Genomic DNA, 23,162 nt, shown 5'->3' on the forward strand with positions numbered 1-23,162 from the left:
CATGCACTCAGGGCCCTGACAGCTAACTTCTTCTCCACAGCATGCTCGTGAGAGGAGCAGACTCTCTCGTTAAGGTAGAAAACTTGAAATTGCAATTTGGGGATGTTGGCCTCTTTTGTCAGCTAAAACATGTAAAGACTAGTTTGCACAGGAGGATGAACTTAGATTAACAGATTGAAAAAGCACCTGAGGGAATTTAGACATCATGATCTGGACAGCAAATGTAAAATGAGGTCTGCTAGAAATATCAGGCATTAAAACAATTACCTCAGTATACCTGACAGCTAATGTGTACTACTTCAAGGACTAAAGAGACTGGCACTAGCTGTACAGAGATATAATAAAAAGCACATCCAATTAAAGACTCACAGACATTTGCAGGGGTGAAATCCTTCTCATATAGAGCAAACACCAAGGCACTTTTCGTTGGTTATAGCTGAAACTATGCAACCCTTGACAATCAAAATGTGTTCCAAACAGAGCCGATGATGTCTGCAGAAGTCAGGATGGCAGGGGTAAAGAACAAATAGTGGGATTTGTATTGGGCTTACATGGCAGGGTTTTGGTAGATTCCCCCCCACAACACCCTTCCCCCCCCCCCCCCCCCCCAAAAAAAAAAAAAAAAAAAGGAGGGGGGAAAGGGGGGTCAGATGTCCCATTTGTTCTTTGTTTCAGCTTTTGGGGATATAGTTACTGGGGTCTAGTCCCTGTCACATACAGAAGAGAGAAGAAAGATGAAATACAGCAGTGGATGAAGCTCTGTTTGAGCAAAGAAAATGAGTTGTTAACAGGGTGCATGTAATCAAAGCAAACAGCAGGACCTGATATGAGGATCCCACTTATTTTTAAGCCTGGAAACATAAAATTAACCTAAAGATGTTAGGTATAAAATTATTTTCTCCTTTCAGATATGCCAACATATCTGCTTTTGAGTCTTCATTGAAGAACAACAGAGAACAAGCTGATTCAAATCCCCTTACTGAAAATTATCTGTTGACAAATATGTACTTCTTGCATAATGGCACCAGCTATATCTGGAAGCTCATGTGTATCTGGTGGCAGGCATCCTTCAATTTCCCAGACTCTGTTCTGTTGTATCTTGCACTTCCAAACTTACACCTTGCCTTAGTTGTTACTGTGTCAGCCTTTTAGTGGTTCATGTGTCCTTCTGCTATTCAGAAAGTTTAGCTTGGGAGATTTTATTCTATGGATTTGAATATGTCTGTTTGAAGAACAAAATCCACGTGATGGCTGAGAGTAGAGCATAGCACTGGAGACATGCACTTTAGCTCTCTGTTTTTCCCTCCTTCTCTGTAGCCCATATTGATTCCAGTTCTTTCTGCTCTTTTCTTCCATGGCACATCATCAGCTTCATGACTGTTTCATTTATACTGGACTGTATGAGAATTTTGAGAACAGATTCATCTCCAGGTCTCATTCATTTAGCATTGTTGACATGCCAAAAGTTGAGGACAACATGATCATCTCTCATCCTCACACTTCAGATGGGGAAGTGGAAGCACAGGGACATAAAGTGGTGAATCTATAGTGTTACAGCAAGTAAGAGGAATCTCTGAGACTCAAGAGATTTGTTGTTGTTTTTAAAGAGAAATGTACTTATCAGTTATTATTTTGGTTTGTTCAAAGAAAATTAAGTATTGTTTTCTGAGTTCTGCATCTCTCAGACTTGCAAAGTAAAGTGAAATATTGTAAAAACAAACAAACAACAACAAAATAAACAAACAACACCCCCCCATGTTATCAAAATTGTCCATTTAGTGTAGAGTTATTTTATCATGATCCTTGAGACCTGCAAGTTAAAACATGGCCCCCAAAAGCCACTGATGATAGCTAGTGTCAACTTTACTCACTCCTTATTAGCTATACATAGTTACTCCACTGATGACCCAGTTGACACTGATCTACTTAGGAAATACATCTCTACTTTTAGCACAACTGTTTTATACACAATTCTTTTCTCTTACAAAAACAAAGAAAACAAAACAAAACAAAACAGTGAGCTTTATGCAGTGAGGATACCACACTTCCATTTTAGGAAGATTTTAAACTTCCTGACTTTTTTTTTTTTTTTGAACATTGCTGTCCACGCATCTGGTTTGCCCCATATTATTCTATATATCTTAGTGTGCATGATTTATCAATTAATGTTCTTTACACAAGAGGCCTCAACTCAAAAATCAAGTAAACACTTCAATTTTATACTATTTTAGGTACAGTAGCTTAGTGGGTTTATAAATCACCACTGTGCAACTATATATAATTTTTAATATTTAAAAAAATATTTCCCTGAAAAAAAAGACAAATTTGCTGGATTTTACCTTGAAGTACATAACAAAAAGTTTACAGACTTCTTGTTGTCTTGCTCAAAGCTGAAGCTTGATGAAATTTGTCCCAGTGGTCATGTTTGTTTTGCACTTGCCAGTACTATATTTTCAGCTGATATAAATGCAGAGATTTTACCAGTCTACAGCACCCTTTACATTTTCATGAAAGCTAAGGCTTTGCTATGGCATTTCCAGAAGTCAAATTCATGACTCATTCCATGAGTCAAATTCATTCTGCATTAACGCCAGTGAGGACAATAGATTTCCAACAGATTTCTAAAGAAGAATTTAGCCCATTATGCTTCTTGAACTCAATGTAACCTCAGAATTTAGAAGAGGAAAGGCTGAAGACTTATTAGCATTTGCAAGTGGTAGCTGGGTGAAACCCTGGGGATAGCAGAATGTAATTTTGCTGTGCACCTATACCTGATAATTATCCTCTAAGTTAGCGCTTTAAAGAGGCAGCATGTTGATAAGCCAGTTTTGTTTGAAGTGTCTTCTTTACAGAGTGTCTTCTCTTCTTTAAAATACACCAGCTCAGTTACTTAACAGGTGTTCATTTATTTTTCAGTTCTCACATCCCACCCTGAAAACAGCAGGTGCTCTACCACAAATTTAAATCAGATTGTTCCTCCCTGGAGTTCTGTGCTGGCTGTTCTAACTACAACCTTTGTATGTTCCACATGCCTATAACAGTCTTTGAAAATTGTTTTTAGTGTATTTGCATTTATTAGAGAATTTGAGTATTTAAAACACTGAGATATTTTTCACAGTGTAACCTTAGGAAAATTCCTTAGGCTGGGATTTTCTAAGTTGTCTTTTAATAGGAAATACATATTTAAATATTTTTGCCAGCTTACAAAATTCATGGTCTTTTCATGCTTCAGTTCCTTATTTGTTAAACAGAGGTAAAAGTTTACCTCTCAAGGATGTTATGGGAATTAATGATATACAGATTGTTTCTGCAGTGACTGGACAGTATATACAAGTAGATAAGTACCAGAAATGTACACATTGTTTTACACTCCCTAAAGACTAGCTGTATATTTACACGTTTTTGCAAAATATTTTCATATTTTTAAAACCAAGAGGTTATTTTCTTCAGCAACTACACAGGTTCTCTAAAGTTGTTTTGCCCTGTAACTATACAGTTTCTCTAAAGATTTTTTTGCCAGTGGTACATTTATGACATGTCCTGAGGTGTAACATTAAGGATAGTATAGAGCAAGACACTTCACTATCCCTCTCCAAGTGTGTATTTGGTCTGGATGTAGGAAGATGATACATATACAAAGTAATTCATTTTCTAGTCTTACTATTAACATTTTAAATACAAAAGGGGCTCAGTTAGTCATCATTACAGTGTAATGCTCTGAAACACTTTGGTGTTAGTAAGTACCCAAAAGAGTAAACTCCTATCTCTTAATTTAAACCATTATATATATATTTTTCCAATAGAAAATATAATTTAAGAATCACGGGAAATTATGTCTTAGCTTGCAATTTTATAACAGCATTAGATGTAAAAATTAAAATTATCATCATGCCCTTTATAACCTCACATAATGTAAAGAAATTATGCCCAGGATCTTCCTAGTCTATTAAGAAGATGTGGGAGGGGGGTGAGTTTGCTGTGCAATGTATTTCTTCCTGATTATAGGAATATATTGGTGGGAAGGAGAGGGAGAGTAGTGTTTGTGCATTTTAACTCTTGCGATGCAAAAACTCATCTGGCCTGTCTGGAAATGACTAACTTCTTCATTCATACTGAGATAATTCTTACCTGGAAATGGCACCTGAATAATTACAATAGCTTTTATGGGCCAGGAGAGTAAACAACTGATTTCCTGTTTTGCTTCAGATCTATGCATGCTTGTTCATCAATGTCATGAAGTTTACACAGCAGTGTAACCTCACATACATGAACTTCAATCTGCAAAAGAAAAAAACACTGATCTAGGGATAAGACTAAAACTTCATATAGTATACACAGATCTGATGATTACTTGTAAATGATTGCTTGTAAATGATTGACTGTGAATGATTGCTTGAAAATATAAATAAAAATTTGAGAGTTCTTTGCTGTAATGTCCTGGAATCTCATTTCAAAAAGATGTATAAAATTAATGCAATCTGTGTTTTGTGATCATAAACAACCATGATTTCAACTCAGTGCTTTGGCAAGTGCTCAGCATGAAATAGATGACTAGTCTTATTTTCAGTGAGATTACTTACACATTTAATGGTTGCACGATAGGTCCAAATCATGTTACATTTATGCCTAAGAAGACAATAAACCTTCTCTGGTTGTATAGACAATTATTCCATTCTCAGGCTGCAAATTCCTGTTGATTCATATGAACTTCTGTTCTTTTCTGGAGGCAGTTAACATCTTGCAGCAGATATGCTTATAACTTATACTGAACACTCTTTAGAATATTAATGTCTAGAAAATATGAGAAGAGTGTATTTATTCAGCTACATCATTTCCATTATAATGACTGAACGGTAAAGACTGTGTAGTTGCAGTATGGTTCTATTGGAAGCATCCTTCGTTTGGGATACACTTGCAAATTAAATTACTGATGGAAAAGGAAAATGTTCCTGCCAAGTAAAAAAAAAAAAAATCATAGCAAGTATAGTGTAAAAGTGTCATAATAAGTGCTGTTTTATTTGACTGTGAATTAAAAATTGTTTTTCATGAATGTGTTCACATTGTTTCATCAACTAGAAATATGAAGGCCCTTACATTAACATATTTTGATTAATTCTGTGCAGTTTTACCTAATACTGAAAATTAGAACTGAATGTTTCTATATATTTCAGTATTTCTGAGAACTTCATGCTCTTTTCACAAAATCTGAACAGGATACCAAATCATTATTTCAGTTCACAGTGATGGGACTGAGGTATAGAAAGAAACTGGCTTGTCTTCACTGAATTCGTAAACAGATGCTGTGACTGATTCTTGATTTTTAACTGGACACCCAAACAATTCTTTAGGCTCAGTTTAAATAGTGTTTCTAGGTTGATCTATTCAATTGGAGTGAATTGGACTGCCAGTCAAGTGCTGCTGTTAGGGATACTTAAAACTATGGCACCTGGAGCCTGAATAGTTCATTGAACTCATCACTCTCTGTGGCTCCAGAACTATTGAACGGCATAGTCACTCTTTGTCCAGTTATGCTAGTTTGAACAGAATAACTCGATTCTATTAACTAAGTTTGTAGTGAAGGCAAGCCATTAAGTGACTTTTCCAAGGACAAAAAAAAAAAAAAAAAGAAAGCAGGCTGTGTCTTCTGGATCTCACCTGTGTTCTGTCCAGTAGATGAACTGAGACCTTATTTATAGACATTTTTGAATGCTTTTGTACTGATGCTAACAGGCAATAATTCTTGTGTTGTATATTTTTCATTATTGATCAGCATTATTTGGGAAAAAAAAAAGAAAAAACAACAATCCCTCCCCTGAAACTTTGTTAAGATTTCCCTTCGACAGTGAATATTATCACTGATGATGTTAATGAAGACATTAGTTTCACAGCATTTGAAGTATTGAAACACTCCATTGTTAACTAGCCTAGTGGGGTTTATGCTAATGTAAAATGTAATAAAGTAGAGGCCACTATCTCTTTAAGCTGAAAGAAAGGAAACTTGTTTCTACTTCCAAGGGATGCCTAGTGTGTGCTTATCTAATTGACTGTGTATTTTGTCTAGGTGTTGAGGGAAAGCTAAGAGAATGAAGGCTCTAAGTCCCCAGTGGAAGCATGATATGGCGATGCAGTGCTGGTGCTGAATTGTTCTCTCTGATGGCTCTATGGGAGTGGATAGCACTGAGTCTTCATTGCTGGGTTTTAGCGGTTGCTGCTGTTTCGGATCAGCATGCCACAAGCCCCTTCGACTGGCTCCTCTCTGATAAGGGACCCTTCCATCGCTCACAGGAATACACAGATTTTGTGGACAGAAGTCGACAGGGATTTAGCACAAGATACAAGATTTACAGGTATGAAGCAAAGGGAAAGCAATTACAGAGATATCATCCTTAGAAGCTGTAAATTATCAACAAGGGTTTCCTTAAATGAAAGTCTTACATGTCCGTAGACACAAAATTCATATATGCAAGTCCATATATGCACTGCACGCTGTGGAAATGCTTGCTTGTATTGTTTCTATTCTGTTTAAAGAAATTTTGCTAATTGATAATATTGCTTTTGAAAGCATTGTTTACTACCTATCTCTAGTCTGACAGCCTAGTGACGTACTCAAAAATGTCCTAAGGTATTCAATCACCTTTTCTGGGGTTACTATGGGACACCCTTGTTCATGAAGAAAGATCCAGTTTAATTGCTTTCAGTGCTGCTCATCGAGATGTAAACTGATACTTTACAAATGAAATTGTGGCTTCAAAGATACTGCTGGCAAAGCATAGGCTTCACTGTACAAATAAGGGCATTTCAAAAGTAACTCAAAAGACTTTACATTAGTTTATTCCCATGTTTAGAGAAGTAGCTTTCTCATCCCTGAGGGACTGAGGTCTAAGAGTCCCCGTTAATTTTAATGGAAGTTCATAGAATCGTTAAGGTTGGAAAAGACCTCAAAGATTATCTGGTCCAACCATCACCCTACCACCAATATCACTCACTAAACCATGTCCCTAAGCACCACATCCAACCTTTCCTTAAACACCCCCAGGGACGGTGACTCCACCACCTCCCTGGGCAACCCGTTCCTATGCCTGAGTGCTCTTTCTGAGAGGAAACGTCTCCTAATTTCCAACCTAAACCTCCCCTGGCACAACTTGAGGCCATTCCCTCTAGTTCTGTCACTGGTTATCTGCAAGAAGAAACCAATCCCCAGCTCCCCACACCTCCCTTTCAGGTAGTTGCAGAGATGAATAAGGTCTCCCCTGAGTCTCCTCTTCTCCAGACTAAACAACCCCAGTTCGCTCAGCTGCTCCTCACAGGACTTGTGTTCCAGGCCCTTCACCAGCTTCGTAGCCCTTCTCTGGACATGTTCCAGGGCCTCAATGTCCTTCTTGTAGTGAGGGCCCCAAAGCTGAACACAGTACTTGAGGTGCAGCCTCATCAGAGCAGAGTACAGGGGGATGATCACCTTCCTGCCCCTGCTGGCTGCACTATTCCTGATCCAAGCCAGGATGCCGTTGGCCTTCTTGGCCACCTGGGCACACTGCTGGCTCGTGTTCAGGTGAGCATTGACCATCACCCCCAGATCCTTTTCCTCTGCACAGCTTTCCAGCCACTCTTCCCCCAGGCCTGTAGCACTGCATGGGGTTTTTGTGGCCGAAGTGCAGGACCTGGAACTTAGCCATGTTGAACCTCATCCCATTGGCCTGTGCCCATCGACCCATCCTGTCCAGGTCCCTCTGCAGGGCCTTCCTACCCTCCGGCAGATCTACACTTCCCCTCAACTTGGTGTCATCTGCAAACTTACTGAGGGTGCACTCAATTCCCTCATCCAAATCATCAATAAAGATATTAAAGTGTTTGTTCCAACAGAAATCTCAGCAGTAGACTGGCCCAAGTCAGACTGAGGAAAAAAGGGAAAAAACTGGGGAAGACTTCAAAAGTATAGATCTGCTTGAGAATTTGTGCCTGGTTGTAGAATCACTTTCATTATATATTTGTAACCTGTCAGTTTTCAGTCTTTTAAGGCAACACTGGTGAAATACCTTCTTAATCATTCGCAAGAGGTTTAACTCAGTAACACCTAATAGGTTTATCAAGGACATGGAATGAAAAAGAGAGTTCAGTTTAATGGTCGTGAGTCAATGGCAAATGGAAAGAAGGGAAGAAATGAGAAAACATGAGAGAATAAGGTCTGAAAAAACAAATCTATAAGCAGAGAGACTTATTGTTATAGATCCTTCCCAGAAGCAGAGAAAGCGGTGACAGTGGTGCAATGCAGGACAAATTGTTAACTTCTCTAATAATTCTCTAGCCTATAAACACAGACCGTTTTGGCATGGAACAACACCTACTGATTACATTTTAAACAACGAAACCGTCTGTGCAAATTGTATACCTACTTCAAATTATTATTCCCTAGTGGTATACATTTCTTTAGAAGGAAAGAGTGATATATGCCTACATGCATATGCCGTTCTTTATTTCAATGTCCAGTGCCCTGTAACAAATCTGCTGGTCTCAGTACGTAAAGCTGTTATTTTTAAGGAACTTCTTTATTTTTCTTTCCTAAATGCATGCAGTAGAGGGCACTCTGTTGCAGGTCAATTTTGTAGTGGGCTCTTTTGCCATATTATAGAGAAATTAAACACATTTTGAAAAGAAAGTGTGATTTGGAAATATGCTTTATGAAGTGGCTTGTCTAAACAGAACAGCTTTGTCCTATATTTATTGCATTTTAAAAGCTAGCTGTCAGGACCGATAATGTAAAGCAAATAATGCAGAGACTGAGATAGCATATTTTATTCCTATTATTCTGTATTAGTCAGCACTGTACAAAAATTATCTTGCTAAAAACATGAAAGATGGAATAGTATTTCATTGCAGCTCTTTCAATCAGGTCCTTAAGATTTTTTCTCTTCTGAGCCATCATTACAGAAGCATTGTTAGGTTTTCTAGATCTGTAATCATATCTCTAATATTTCTGCATTGGTTTTAATTGACTTTAACTTACGCAAACCCAAAGAGAGTGTCATTTGTATTTATTCCTATCCTCTGCTTATTCTCTTCAACAAATGAGCTGGAAAGAGGCATAAGCTACCAGAATAAATAGAAAACTGCCTTTTTTTATTATTTTTCTTTCTTTTTTTTTTTTTTTTTTTAAATTTAGTTCTCCCAGTACAAACCTAACTGCAAAGTTCCCTTATAAAATATGGTCCCATTAGCAAATAGTGCAGAACATCGTGACCTTGTTACAAACCACATACTGTAAATTTAATTCGTGTTGCTTGTCTATAAGCTTTCTCAGGCTAAAGTATCTTGATCTAATTGGTCTGTTCATTGCCTCACCTATCTTTTACCTAATGAAAATGATCCCACAGGGACACAGTCCTGATTAAAATGGAGAGGTAAGGAAGGAGAAGAAAGAGAGGAAAACACAGGCCTGTATTGACTTATCTGAATCATATGGCCAAGAAAAAAAGGTGCCACTCCAAACAGTGATGACAGGAGGGCCTCCTTTCCCTTTTCTCTTCTCTTCACCCCTGAGAGTCCATACCTGCCACACCAGTACTGTCATTTGTATGTCAGGAGACAGACTATTTTTAAGGTTCGGTTTCATCTACATGCATATAGTAATTACTTTCCAAAATGTTTGGCAATTTTTTTTTCTACTTCTTGCATTGTATAATCTGCTTGCAGTTAAAATAGATGGAGTCCAGCTTCAAGACTAAAACACTTAAGAAAATATATCAATATATGGACTCTATGCTAACATTTCTGTTTTCCTTCTGTTTTACCATGAATTTGTTATAAATTGTGAAGATAATGTCAAAGGTAGGTACTGAGAAAATGTACCTATTAATTGAGCCCAATTTTTTATGGGAGGTCTTAATTTAAGCATATGAAACACAAAGAAATAAAATTACACTTTGCCTTATCTAGCTTTCTGTACATAAAACAACCATTTGAGAAAAACAACTGATGCATAAATTATGGGAGAGTAGCAGTAGAAAAATCTACTCTCACCCATATTTTAATCTATATACTAAAGGTCAGTTATGTCCACAGGCAAACAAGCTGATCCTGTAGAATGCTTAGCTCCTCAAGGAACTTTCAGCGTTACAGGATAGAGATGGAAGAAACAAAATATACATGTTTTAAACCAATATACAGTGTTTTAAACCAGGTTTTGCAGAACACTAAATAATTGCAACTGATGTCACCAATGTTCTTATAAGTTGGGGAAAGTGGACTATTTATGGTGAATCTGTGGTGGAGTAATATTTCTATACTTTTACATAGGAAATATCCTACTGCAGGAAATTTAATTGCTGCAGTTTCTGATGGCATTTATTGCCAGTAATCTATGAAGAGAAATGTCAGGGAAGCACCTGCTTGCCTGCTGAAAACTGCTAAATTGGTGGGAATGCTGTGTCTATGGAAGGTGTCTATTTTATGGAAGGTGGCTTGTGTTGTTAATAACAGCAAGTATTTCATCAAGGGAACCTGATTTTATAATTTATTTAATACACAATAGGAATCATGTGCTGCTTATGTAAATCAGCTACATGGACAAAGGAATTTAAATGCAAATAAAACAAGAAAAGATGTTACCAGGATGGAAAGAGTGGTTGTGAAATTATGCAAAGAATATATATCGTATCAGAAAAGGTAATTTCTACAAACATATGGAAGTATTTATGCTATCGAATAAGGTCCTGAGGAAATTTCCTCAGGGATATTGTTTAGTTTTGTTCAAGTAAAATGATCTAAAATCTGAAACATATTTGAAAAATCAGGGAAAAGAAAAGCCTAGCTTTTTCTTTCAAGTCTGAAAGGTTTGGAACATTTGGAAAAAAAAAAGAAAAAAAAGAGAGAGAGATGGAAGAGGATACAATTACTGAACATATACATAGCATACAGTGATATGAACTATTTCAACAAAAAGCTGTCACAAAGCCAAATTGATATAAACTGGCTACAAATCCAGGCTGGCTATTTAAAAAAGGTTTCTAATCTTCAGAACAAAACTGTTCTGGGAGAAATTACGTTGCAAAACCTTAAAATCCTAGGAATTGGGGGAAAAGTTATAAGATGCTGCTTATGATAGTGGACTATGTTTTAGTAAGTATAGAGGTATGTGTTCCTACCAAGTGTAAAATACTATTCAGCAGTATTCTGCAAAGGGAGAAGAAATTGTCTCTTAAAGTACTGAGTAGCTCTGTGCAGAATGATATTTATGTGGTTTGAGAAGTGTTCATTCAGAAGTTGTTTTAAAAAGGCTTGTGTTCATGAACAACTCAAAATGATTACAAAGTAATGCTATCAAACTAAAGCTCATTTTGTATTAAGGCATATTGGTTTCCTCTCATATGTTCTGAATACTTTGGGAGTTGAACCTATAGGGTAAAGTGAAAAAGACTGAAGACTATTTGAACACTCATTAGTATGGTTTATCACTTGTATGGGAAGTTAAGTGGGACCAACATTGAAGTTAATTTAATTTTACCCACCTATCAACATATTCTAGCCTACAACTATCACAGAATCACAGAATCATCTAGGTTGGAAGAGACCTCCAAGATCACCTAGTCCAACCTCTGACCTAACACTAACAAGTCCTCCACTAAACCATATCACTAAGCTCTACATCTAAACATCTTTTAAAGACCTCCAGGGATGGTGACTCAACCACTTCCCTGGGCAGCCTATTCCAATGCCTAACAACCCTTTCAGTAAAGAAGTTCTTCCTAATATCCAACCTAAACCTCCCCTGGCGCAACTTTAGCCCATTCCCCCTCATCCTGTCACCAGGCACGTGGGAGAATAGACCAACCCCCACCTCTCTACAGCCTCCTTTAAGGTACCTGTAGAGTGTGATAAGGTCGCCCCTTCTCCAGACTGAACAATCCGAGCTCCCTCAGCCGCTCCTCATAAGACTTGTTCTCCAGACCCCTCACCAGCTTCGTTGCCCTTCTCTGGACTCGCTTGAGCACCTCAATGTCCTTCTTGTAGTGAGGGACCCAAAACTGAACACAGTACTCGAGGTGCAGCCTCACCAGAGCCGTGTACAGGGGGACAATCACCTCCCTAGACCTGCTGGCCACACTGTTTCTTATGCAAGCCAGGATGCTGTTGGCGTTCTTGGCCACCTGAGCACACTGCTGGCTCATATTCAGCCGACTATCAACCAATACTCCCAGGTCCTTCTCTGCCAGGCAGCTTTCTAGCCACTCATCCTCCCAGCCTGTAGCTCTGCTTGGGGTTGTTGCTCCCCAGGTGCAGGACCCGGCACTTGGCCTTGTTGAACTTCATACAGTTGGCCTCAGCCCATCAGTCCAGCCTATCCAGATCCTCCTGCAGAGCCTTCCTTCCCTCGAGCAGATCGACACACGCACCTAACTTGGTGTCGTCTGCAAACTTACTGAGGGTGCACTCGATCCCCTCATCCAGATCATTGATAAAGATATTAAATCACCAAATTTCTTCACACGAATATGCCTTCGACATACAGCATTAATAAAAAAAAAAAAAAAAAGGGCAGATTCAATTGTGTGTGTGCACAACAGTGTGCCCTGATTTGCACTTTTCTCCCCATTTTATAGTCTGGAATGATATTTCCTTGTGCTATGCCCAAGGTTGCTTTCAATTGATAATTTAGGAATTTCTGGACATTGAGAGGAATTAGTAAATATCTTCAACAATTTCTTCCAATACAAATGTTTAGTAAAATGGAGGACTGAAAAAAGATGGCTTTTGTCATCCCTTAAAAAAAAATCTAAGGAAACAATGGTGTGGCATTTCTTGGTGATGTTAATTCATGTATGTATTTAATCATACTCTAGAAGCCATTATCATTGATAATTTTTTGGAAGGGCCCATTTGATACTGGAAGCATCAGAGGTATTGTCTTTTTTTAAATAAGACTGTTTCTTTGGAAACTGGATGGGAACTTGTCTCAGCTGTGCACCTCAGGTTTCTTAACATACAAAACCCACAATGGATGAGAAAGGTAGTTACAGAGGAATAGAACAGGATTTTTGTTATTTTTATTTTTTTGGAGGAGGGGGGCATACAGCAGAAGTTGAGTAAAGAAATAGTCTGTAGTCAGAAACCTCTGACTTTATCAGGTGACAGTGTGAGGTAGCTTTCAATGTCTAGCTTAGCAAACTGGTCAGCCATTGCTTTCAACTCTTCAGAGCCTTTGCTTCCTTGGGCATTGAATTGCATGCAGTGTCACTGCTGGGCAGCTGAGAACTAGGATTGTAAAAGTATGAAAGAGAAAACAAGTTTATCTTCCACAACTGCCATATCAGTAGGAAATAAATAGCAAAAAGAGTTCTATCTGCAGAAGTTCACTGTATCAGTAAATTGGTTCTAGCGTCCATCATAATTGGTCAGCTTGCTTTAGAGATTTTTCCATTCAACCTCGTGGATAAAAAGTACAGTAATCAGATGTATCTTCATTCTCAGAAGGTTTACAAAGGTCTAATCTACTGAATGTACAAAGTCCTTTTTTTAAATATGGTGGTTCATAGACTGGGAATAGAGAAGAACAGCTTAAAGAGAATTTCTGGGATAGTGAAGTGATAGATTTTCACTGTAGTTTGTAATCCAGCACTGTGGCCTCATTATTGCAGGCTGTATAGCTACACAGAACAAAAAGACATTATTTTCTGAAGAATTAAACAGTTGTGGTTTCTTATAGGAAAAAAAAGGATTTGAAAAATAAAATAAAAACTGTACAATATTTCTTAAGAACCTATGGATCTGAAAAATATCAATAAGTTTCGTTTCTGATTGCAATATACTTTAACAGCCTCTACTAGTCTAGGTGGTTGAGGACAACAAAGACCTGTCAAAATTTAAACAACTGATTTTGCTGAAGCTACTTGTATAAGTACATACTTGAGCAAGATAAAAGCTTTAAATGACTGTATTTCCAGGTCTAGCAAAATCTAGACAGTGTTCTGCAAAAGTGTTAGATTTCCAGCTCTTTGTTTCAAATGTAAATCTCCCTTTCATAGGAAAGCATTTCTGACTTACCTCTAGGGCCTAAACATATATCAGCCGGCAGTGCTTTACAACTAGCAATTGCTATTATCAAAATTATATTAGTTTCTTGACCTATTTATCAAGTGGATTCTCTGGAAGGTACGTCTGTGATGAGGTAGAAAGAAAAAAAAAAGAAACGTAATTTAAAATGAGAAGCTACATTTACATCACAGTAAAGTTTTTAAAATACTTTCACATGAATTAAATCCGGAATCTAGTTTGGTTCACCAGTAATATCAAAGAGTTAGTGATTACATCAAATGGACATTCACAAGTCAGAGGAGTCTTTCAATGATGGTCCTATGACTACCACATATGGACTGTACCTACAAAAGCACTGGCAGACTAAGGAACCCCTCAGATGAAAATAGGGGGTGCAGGAGATAAGGACTGGACACATTTAGGTATGTCTTCACAATCCCAGTTATGAACTAGGTCTGCCCAAAGTAAGATTATCTCCAAGAGCAAAGATAAAAGAATCTGAGCTCCTGTGGATGCTTGGGGCCCAGGAGACAAGAGGGAGACAAGCATGATGGCATGCAGAAAGAACCAAGAGGAAGTAGTGAGTTCTGATTTCCAAAACGTCCCTCCTTTTCCATCTCTGTTGTATATGTGAGGCATCACAGTAGAGAAGAAGTCATATGGTCTAGGTAAAGGCCTAGAGCTTCTCACTCAAGAACGAACACAGAAGAAATCAAGCTGACACTTTCTACAACTTTGGCTCTAAGTCAGTCTTTGAAGGTCTAGGGAAGAGCACGACCACGCCCTGATGAAACACTATATTTGTAAGAGATACTGGTTTCCTACTGAATCTTACAGGATTCTCAGAAAAACAAGAAATTTATCAGAACCCAATTCTACAGCATTCAAATATCTTCAAGATGTTTTGCCAATGACCAGAATCAGGCCTGCTCCCTAACATCCCACTCTATTTTGTTAGCTGAGTCTTAAATTACTGGGTTTCAAAACAAGTGCTAGCACTGGATAAGATACTGGGGAATGGTGCTGGCTGAGCCAGCAAGACGAGGAGGGTTCTCAGGAGTCAGTTTGTTTGACAAGAATACAAGGGTGTTTAAACTTGGCAACAAAAGAGAATATTGATGCCAGCGTTACTTTCTGTATTTTTTTTGTTTTATTTTATAATACACTGCAGGAGTCTGTGTTTTGACAATCTTTGCATTTCTTCTTATTTGTTTGGTGTAATTAATCATAGATCCTAAACAAAATCAAATGAAAAGGAGGAGAGTGAATCTTATTTTTTGTGAACATTACCATAATCCATTTCCAGAATATATCCACTTACAAAATCTAATATTTTAAAGATAATTACTAGACTAAGCCCCCTACTGACTTGTTTTCCTAGAACAAAGAACATTTATTTAGATGATGTGGTGTATCATCATTTCAGCTAGTAAGTTCATAAATCATTTAAGTTGTCTTAAAAAAATTAAGATAATAGAAGCTGTGAGTTAATGGTTCCAAACAATAACAGGTAGTATTAAAGCTGTTTAATACTCATAATAGCTTAATTCTCAAGTCAGCAGGATGGTCTGCTAAGATCTTGGACATGAAATCAGGTCATTATCATTAATTCTTTGATGATTTTTGGTTAGATGGGACTTTGTTCTTCCATTTGCCTTTTCTTTTCATTTTTGTTTGAATATCCCTGATAGTACTATTACTGGTATTCAAGATGTAGAGCATTTCAAATGCTGATGACTTCCATAAAAAAAAGAAAAAAAGAAAAGAAAATTACCAATACTTATTTTGCTTACTGAAATTTACTGAAATTAAAGTCTTTTCTATTATTAGTCGAAATAATTTATCTATACTTTCATTTTAACCCATTTACTATTGTTTTTCGTTGTTGCTGCTAGGTCAGCAGTACTCTCCAAACAGAATGGCTAAAGTTTTCAGTATTTTTTTGTTTGTTTGTTATTAGAATTTATCCTCATTTTAACTCTGCATGGCTGGCATGTAATTTTTTATACAGACAAAAGAATAGAACAGCACAGAAACATTTTCTGTATTGGCAGTAGCATAGATTGGAAAATATGATTCTTTTTATAGAAGAGTAGTTGTATATTTTCCATACAGAAGAACAACTGGCACCAAATGTGCTTACTTAGGAATTTTTGTCATTTTCTTCTGATATCATTGACTTAAGGTCATGGTCAATATCTCAGAATTCAAATCTTAGTTGTTTTCTTGCTCTGATTGATTATATGGGTTTTACTTGTCATTATGCTGGTTGTGAAATTTTGTTGTGTAACTCCAGATTCCTTCCAACAAACCCCTGGCAAAGAAAAGCAATACCTCAAAATAATGTCTTGTTGCTCGATTATCACTAGAATACCAATATGACTGTTATGGAAAATAGTGTTCTTAAGGTCATTAATGGCTGCATATCTCAATTCATCTTCTGACACACTCATTTCCTACTTTAATTATGCAGTTTGAAAAGAGATGGCATTTTTACTGATCAGAAAATTTAATGTATATAGAGAGAGTTCTGCAAACTACACACACAAAGCCCACTAGCAATTTAGAAATTGTGTATGCAGGTCTCACGTGTTGAAGAGATACCATCTGGCTTTAAGCAATGAATATTAATTTTTCAAGGGAAAAAGACATATACAGGTTTTGACTTATATGAGCAACATAATTCAAAATCAAAAGCATAAGCAATATTCTACCAAATATTCTGAAAGATCAGTGGAATCGTGAAATATAATTTATGCATTTAAAATAAATATTTGTATTTATTGAATTGAACTAATTCTGAACTATATTCTTACAGGTCTTGAAGTTTAACAAACAGGGGTTTTTAACCTATACCCTGACTGCTAGTAGTAGAATTGGATATTTTACTAGGAACTCAAATACAATATCAGCTTTGCCTACTTATATATATATGCTATATTTAAGTTTTAAGCAGAGGCCACACAATTTTATCCAGTTTCATCTGCATTTTATTTAAATCATGTCTTTAGCTGTTTATGTAAAACGCTAGCTATAAATTATAGTAGTAAAACCAAATTCTAAATAATGCACAGCATAACCTATCTGATAAACTACACTAACAAACAGAAAAAAGACTTTTGTTTACATTTCACATACTTATTTGTAAAAATATACAAGAGTAATAATTTCAAGTGTTTAAAACTGAAGGACCTGTAGTTAAGTCTCTTGTTATAAACAACTGTTCATTGCTATTTTTGTTTTATGAAACATCCAATGATGTCTTTGATAGAATACAGTGAAATTCAAATTATAGCAAGTGGAAAAGAGGAAATCTGTGGTGCTTTTTCATTTACTAATTTCTAGAACCCCCAAGTTAATGATGAGTTGCACTGTCAAAGAGTAAATTGATGTGAGAGTGAATGCATACGTGTAAATACACGCATCCATCTACATGTATATACATGCACACATATACAGGCATGTGTATGCATATTCAAATAAGTGAAAATGCATGAGTTTATTACTTTTATTTTATCCAAGCAAATAGTGAGAAGAATACTGTTTATTAGGAAGAAAAATATGTTTCTCTGACAATCAGGTGTTTGAATAAGAATGTTTGAACATATGTTAAAGAAGTTTACCATGGGTTCTTCCTGATGAATCAGAAGTTCAGAAGTTCTCCATAACACTGTACTTTCCTCACTAGATCCTTGAATGAAAATGCCTCTGTCAGAAGTGTTCTGTCACTTCTTGCTGCATTTTCCTATGCTTTGTCAAGTCTAGATTGTTACGTACATTAAAGTTAGCTATGGCTACAATAAAATACATCTGAGAATCTGTAACTGAAACAGATTAACATGAAGCTTGCATTTAGTACAGAGGCTATACCCCCCCCCCCCTCCCCCCCCCCCCCATTTTGTGTGTGATTCTGGATACAGTCAATTATCCTTGAGAGGATATAGCTTTTCGTTGTGTGTACAGAAATATATATATGCATGTACATGGCTGTAGAGGCTTTTGATTTAACTCCCAGTTTTCCACAGATTCCTTGTGTGATACTGTTCATGTGAAATTGATATGCCATAGATCTTCCACCTGTAACTTCACTTGTAGTTCCAAATATGCACATGTATTTGGAAAATGAACTCTCCAATAGGGTCTGCCAATATATCTAGGTTTGAAAAACATTTCAGTTATGTGTAATTCTTAATTTTAAAGGAATCTGAAAGAAGTTTGTGCTGAGCTTAGTCCCTAACCCGTGTGCCCAACTTGTGACTAGCAGCATATGAATAATATGCAAAAACTAGAACCTGATCAGTTCTTTCATATGCCTCCTAAAAGGTTCAGTTACCTCTTTCATTGCTAATTTTCTCAAGAACTGCTTTCCATTTTAGACATACATCTTTTTAGTGTCAGCAATTGAATAGTGACTGAAAGATATTTTAATTAGTTTATGAAATTATATATTACTGTATCATATTATCCTACCAAATCATGTTATACAGAAATTTTCCTTTCAGTAAAACTGTTTCTCATATGGTAGACTCTGAAGATACTTCTGTTTACGTAGAATTTTGCCCAAAGGAGCAGTGGTTCTGTCTATTTTTACTGCCATCTCTTTGGCATAGATGAGTACAAGCAAGTGTGTGCTTGTTTCCTGGTTGTGACATCAAGGTTTTATGTGATTTGGGTATGAGTGACCATGGCACCAAAACCATCAAGGTTTGCAGCAGTGCAATTTCTTATTTCCCCTGACATTCATCCTTTCTGTTATGAGAAAACAGATTTCCCACAGCCCTCCCCCTGCCTTGAAAAAAAAACACAAACAAACAAACAAAAACTCCACCAACTAAACCAAAGCAAAACAAACAAAAAAGCAAAAACAACAAAAACGTTCAAAAATACTTTTAGTGTGATGCTAGTTTTCCAAGACAATGAGATCAACAGAAGATCAATAACTAAAGAAAAGAATTGTAACTGCAGTGAATTATTGGAATTTAAAGACAATTAATACTTAAGATTAAAACATCTGTGAACTAGGAAATTCAAATGAAACTAAAATAATTATGTTTCTACTTTTAAAGCATGCCTTTCTGTATGTGTTCTGTGTTTACTGGGAGACAAAATTTTGTACATACCAATCACATGTATTTGACTCTGTTTCTCTTCTCAGTTGTTTGTATGAGATTGATATGCCATAGATTTTCTACCTGTAACTTCACTTCTCTTCTCTTCATCTTCTCATAAGATGAGATTTCAAAATCAAGTGTGGTTTTGCAAGACTTTATATCATTGTTGACAACAGTAAAACAGTCTTCATTGGGGATTTATGCTAATACGAAGTGATATTTTTCAGGCTTCTATACAGAAAAAAAAAATGAGGTCAGGTTACTTCAGTTTCTAATTCTGTTTTAATCTTTGGAAGGTCTCATTTATGGTTAATATGCATGAATCAATATTCACATTATTTTCTGAAGTATTGTTTCTGTCATGGTGATTGGAATAAAAATCAGGAACAGGTCAGTTTCAGTTAAGTAAACTAAAGAGCTGTATCTATGAATTCAGCTAGAACTTTTCAGAGAGAGGGTGGGGGAATAAGAGAGGTGGTGGTGGGGAACAGAAAGAGGTCTATTTACACATCATCAGATGGATTTGTAGTGAATAGTATTGCTTGAAAACAGTTTGTACTGGACATGAGGTTGTTTTATCCTCATGAGATCTGTATTTCCGATCTCTGGTGAAAAAAAGGCTTATGCTTTTCTTCTCTTTTTGGATGTGACATCATCCTGAAATGTGCTAACAAAACAACAATTTCAGAAGGTGTTAGTCTGGCAAGTAGTGTCTCCTAAAGCCAGAAAACAAAGGAAAATGATAGTAACAAATCTAGGCTTGGAAAGGCCACTAGAGTGACTACCTGCTAGCACTACTATTGAGTACTTAGCAGGAGGAAAGTATTTTACTTTGAGATTTGGTTTGAGAAGATTACCACAGGGTAATTAGAGGTAATCCACTGTTTTCTGAGTGCCACAGTGAGTACAGCTTGTTTTCCTGTGGCTTTGTATTTTGTCAGTAATGGCTGGTTCTGACTGGAGCGTGTCTTGCAGTTAAGGCATTTATAAGAGGGTTACTCCTTTGCACTCACATTCAGCCCTGTCAGAACTTAATTTGTTTGAATGCATAGTTCTCACTATTTTTTTTCCAGATAGCATTGATTTGAACTAGAGAAATAGAACATGGGATTAATGCTCGCTCATTATTTTTGCTCTAGAGATTGCCTAATGACCTATGGTGCACTAAGACTCCTAACAGCATAAGGAACACTTCATATACAATATAGGAGATATACGTGTGGTAATGGTAGTTTATTATTATTATTATTATTATTAAAGTTTTGGGCATTACCTGTAAAATCCAGATTATATTTTACTGATTTCTCATAGAAGGTTGTTACTAGAACATCTGGTGTTGCTACTGAGACATTAAGAATCATATCACTTCTTGTGCTGGGGGACCTAGAGCTGAATCTGGTGCTCCAGGTCTCTGCTCTACTCATGAGACCAGAGTAAAGGGGAAGAACTGCCTCCCTCAATGTGCTGGACACACCTCTTTTGATGCAGCCCAGGACACATTTGGCTTTCTGGGCTTCAAGCGCACATTGCCAGCTCATGTCGAGCTTTTCATCAACCAGCATCCCCAGATCCTTCTCATCAGGGCTGCTTTCAGTCCCTTCCCTCCAGTGTGTTGACCGCACTGCACAGCTTGGTGTCAAGTTAAGTAGTGCTAGTACCAATCCTGACCCCTGAGGAATGCCACTTGTTACTGGTCTCCACCTGGACATTGAGCCGACGACCACAACTCTTTGAGCGCGACCATCCAGCCAATTCCTTACACACCAACTGCTCCATCCATCAAATCCATGTCTCTCCAATTTAGACAAAGACATCAGGGGGGACAGGATGAAATGGTTTGCACAGTTCCAGGTAGATGATGTCAGTTGCTCTTCCCCTATCCCCTTCCAAAGCTGTAACCCCACCGCAGAAGGCCACCGGATTTATCAAGCACAATCCGCCCTCAGTGAAGCCATGTTGGCTGTTACCAACCATCTCCTTATATTCTGTGTGTCCTAGTTTCCAGAAGGATCTGCTCCATGATCTTGCCGGGTACAGGGATGAGACTGACTGGTCTGTAATTCCCTGTGTCTTCCTTTTTTCCCTTTTTAAAAACGGGTGTGATGTTTCCCCTCTTCCAGTCAGTGGGAACTCTACCACACTGCCACAACTTCTCAGCTATGGTGGAGAGTGCCTTAGCAACTTCATCTGGCAGTTACCTCAGGACCTGCAGTTGCATCTCATCAGGTCCATGGACTTGTGCACCTCCAGGTTCCTTAGGTGGCCTCAAACCTGATCTTCTTCCACAGTGGGCAGTTCTTCATCCTCCCCAGTCCCTGCCTTTGTCTTCTGGGACTTGGGCTGTGTGGCTAGAGCTCTTGTCGGTGGAGACTGAGGCAAAAAAGTCATTGAGTACCTCAACCTTCTCCATAACCCTGGTAACCAGGTCTCCTGTTTCCTTCCAGAAGGGGCCCACAATTTCCCTGCCCTTCCTTTTATCACCAATGTACCTACCTATAGAAGCCTTGCTTGTTGTCCTTGATGTCCCTGGACGCATTTAATTCTAATAGGCCTTTAGCTTCCCTAACCTGATCCCTGGCTGCTCAGACAATTTCTCTGTAACCCTCTCAGGCGATCTGTCCTTGCTTCCACCCTCTGTGGACCTCCTTTTTCTGCTTGAGTTTGGCCAGGAGTTCCTTGTTCTTCCATGCAGGCCTCCTGGCATTTTTACCCAGCTTCCTCTGTGTTGGGATACATCTCTCCTGAGTTTGAAGGAGGTGATCCTTGACTATTAACCAGATTTCTTGGGCCCCTCTTCCCTCCAGGGCTTTGTCCCATGGTACTCTACCAAGCAGAACCCCGAAGAGGCCAAAGTCTGCTCTCCTGAAGTCCAGGGCGGTGAGCTTGCTGTGCCCCCTCCTCGCTGCCCTCAGGATCCTAAACTGCACCATTTCATGGTCACTAAATCCAAGACTGCCCTTGAGCTTCGCATTTCCCACCAGCCCCTCCTTGTTGGTGAGAATGAGGTCCAGCATAGCGCCTCTCATTGTTGGCTCCTCTGTCGCTTGGAGAAGGAAGTTGTCATCAGTGCATTCCAGGAACCTCCTAGATTGCCTAAGCAAGCCCTGTGCTGTGCTGTCCATCCATACCACGTTAATTGAATTATTTGTTCTTACCAGGATCAATGCAAGAATGAATGTGAGAAGCTGTGTGTCTTTCACCATCTGGGCAATCAGATAACAAAAAGTTTTCCTTCTCTACTAATGCTATTAATCAATATACTTCTTGTCACTTTAGAATTTCACGCGGTATATTACTGAGCATCTCACCTAACTGTTGGTTCTTAGCAAAATGTTTAGTGGAAGATGGTTCACAGCATAAATCCCATAATTAAACACAGTTCCTTTTTTATTCTGCTGTAATGGAAAAAAAAAAAAATCAAACACACAAGCAAATTAAATAAAAATAAAACACACAGACAACAACAACAAAACAGAAAATTATTTTCCTCTCACTAAAGTGGATAACACCTTTTAATCAATGCTGAAAGGCAATAATGGAGCAACATAAAAGACCCTGCATTGATGTCCCTGCTACAGATATTGAGATGGCTGAAGGCCCCCATGAGATCCAGGGCTTGTGAATGTGAGTCTGCTTCTGTCTGTCCATAGAGGAACTCATCTGCTTGGTCTTCTTGATCCGGTGGCCTGTAGCACTCCCTCACCATAACGTCCCCTGTCCCTGCCTTATGTTTAATCCTGACCCATCAGCTCTCTGTCAGCTCCTCACCCATTCCCAGGCAGAGCTTCATGCACTCCAGCTGCTCACTGACATTGAGGGCGATGTCCCCTCCTCGCCTCCCATGCCTGTCCTTCCTAAAGAGCCTGTATCCTTCCATTCCAACACTCCAGCCATGGGAGCCATCCCACCACGTCTCAGTAATGCCTAGGAGGTCATAGCCCTGCAGGCGTGCATACATCGCTAACTCCTCTTGTTTATTCCCCATCCTACTGCATTAGCATAGAGACATCGGAGCTGGGCCCCTGA

General features: G+C 38.1%; 1 protein-coding gene across 2 annotated transcripts in view; it reads left to right on the plus strand.

Moving 5' to 3' along the window:
* Positions 1 to 23,162, plus strand: part of BRINP3 (BMP/retinoic acid inducible neural specific 3) — a 252,538-nt gene that overhangs the window by 11,976 nt on the left and 217,400 nt on the right. The window contains exon 2 of one of the 2 annotated variants that reach the window (XM_035537312.2): positions 6,062 to 6,347. In XM_035537312.2, the coding sequence (XP_035393205.1) occupies positions 6,112 to 6,347 (236 nt within the window). In that variant the 5' untranslated portion in view covers positions 6,062 to 6,111. Of the gene's footprint in view, positions 1 to 6,061; positions 6,348 to 23,162 lie in introns of those variants that run through there. The other variant, XM_050712418.1, reaches the window with a different exon arrangement.

The sequence above is a fragment of the Cygnus atratus genome, chromosome 8 (assembly GCF_013377495.2).
Source record: "Cygnus atratus isolate AKBS03 ecotype Queensland, Australia chromosome 8, CAtr_DNAZoo_HiC_assembly, whole genome shotgun sequence".
NCBI classification, from domain to species: Eukaryota; Metazoa; Chordata; class Aves; order Anseriformes; family Anatidae; genus Cygnus; species Cygnus atratus.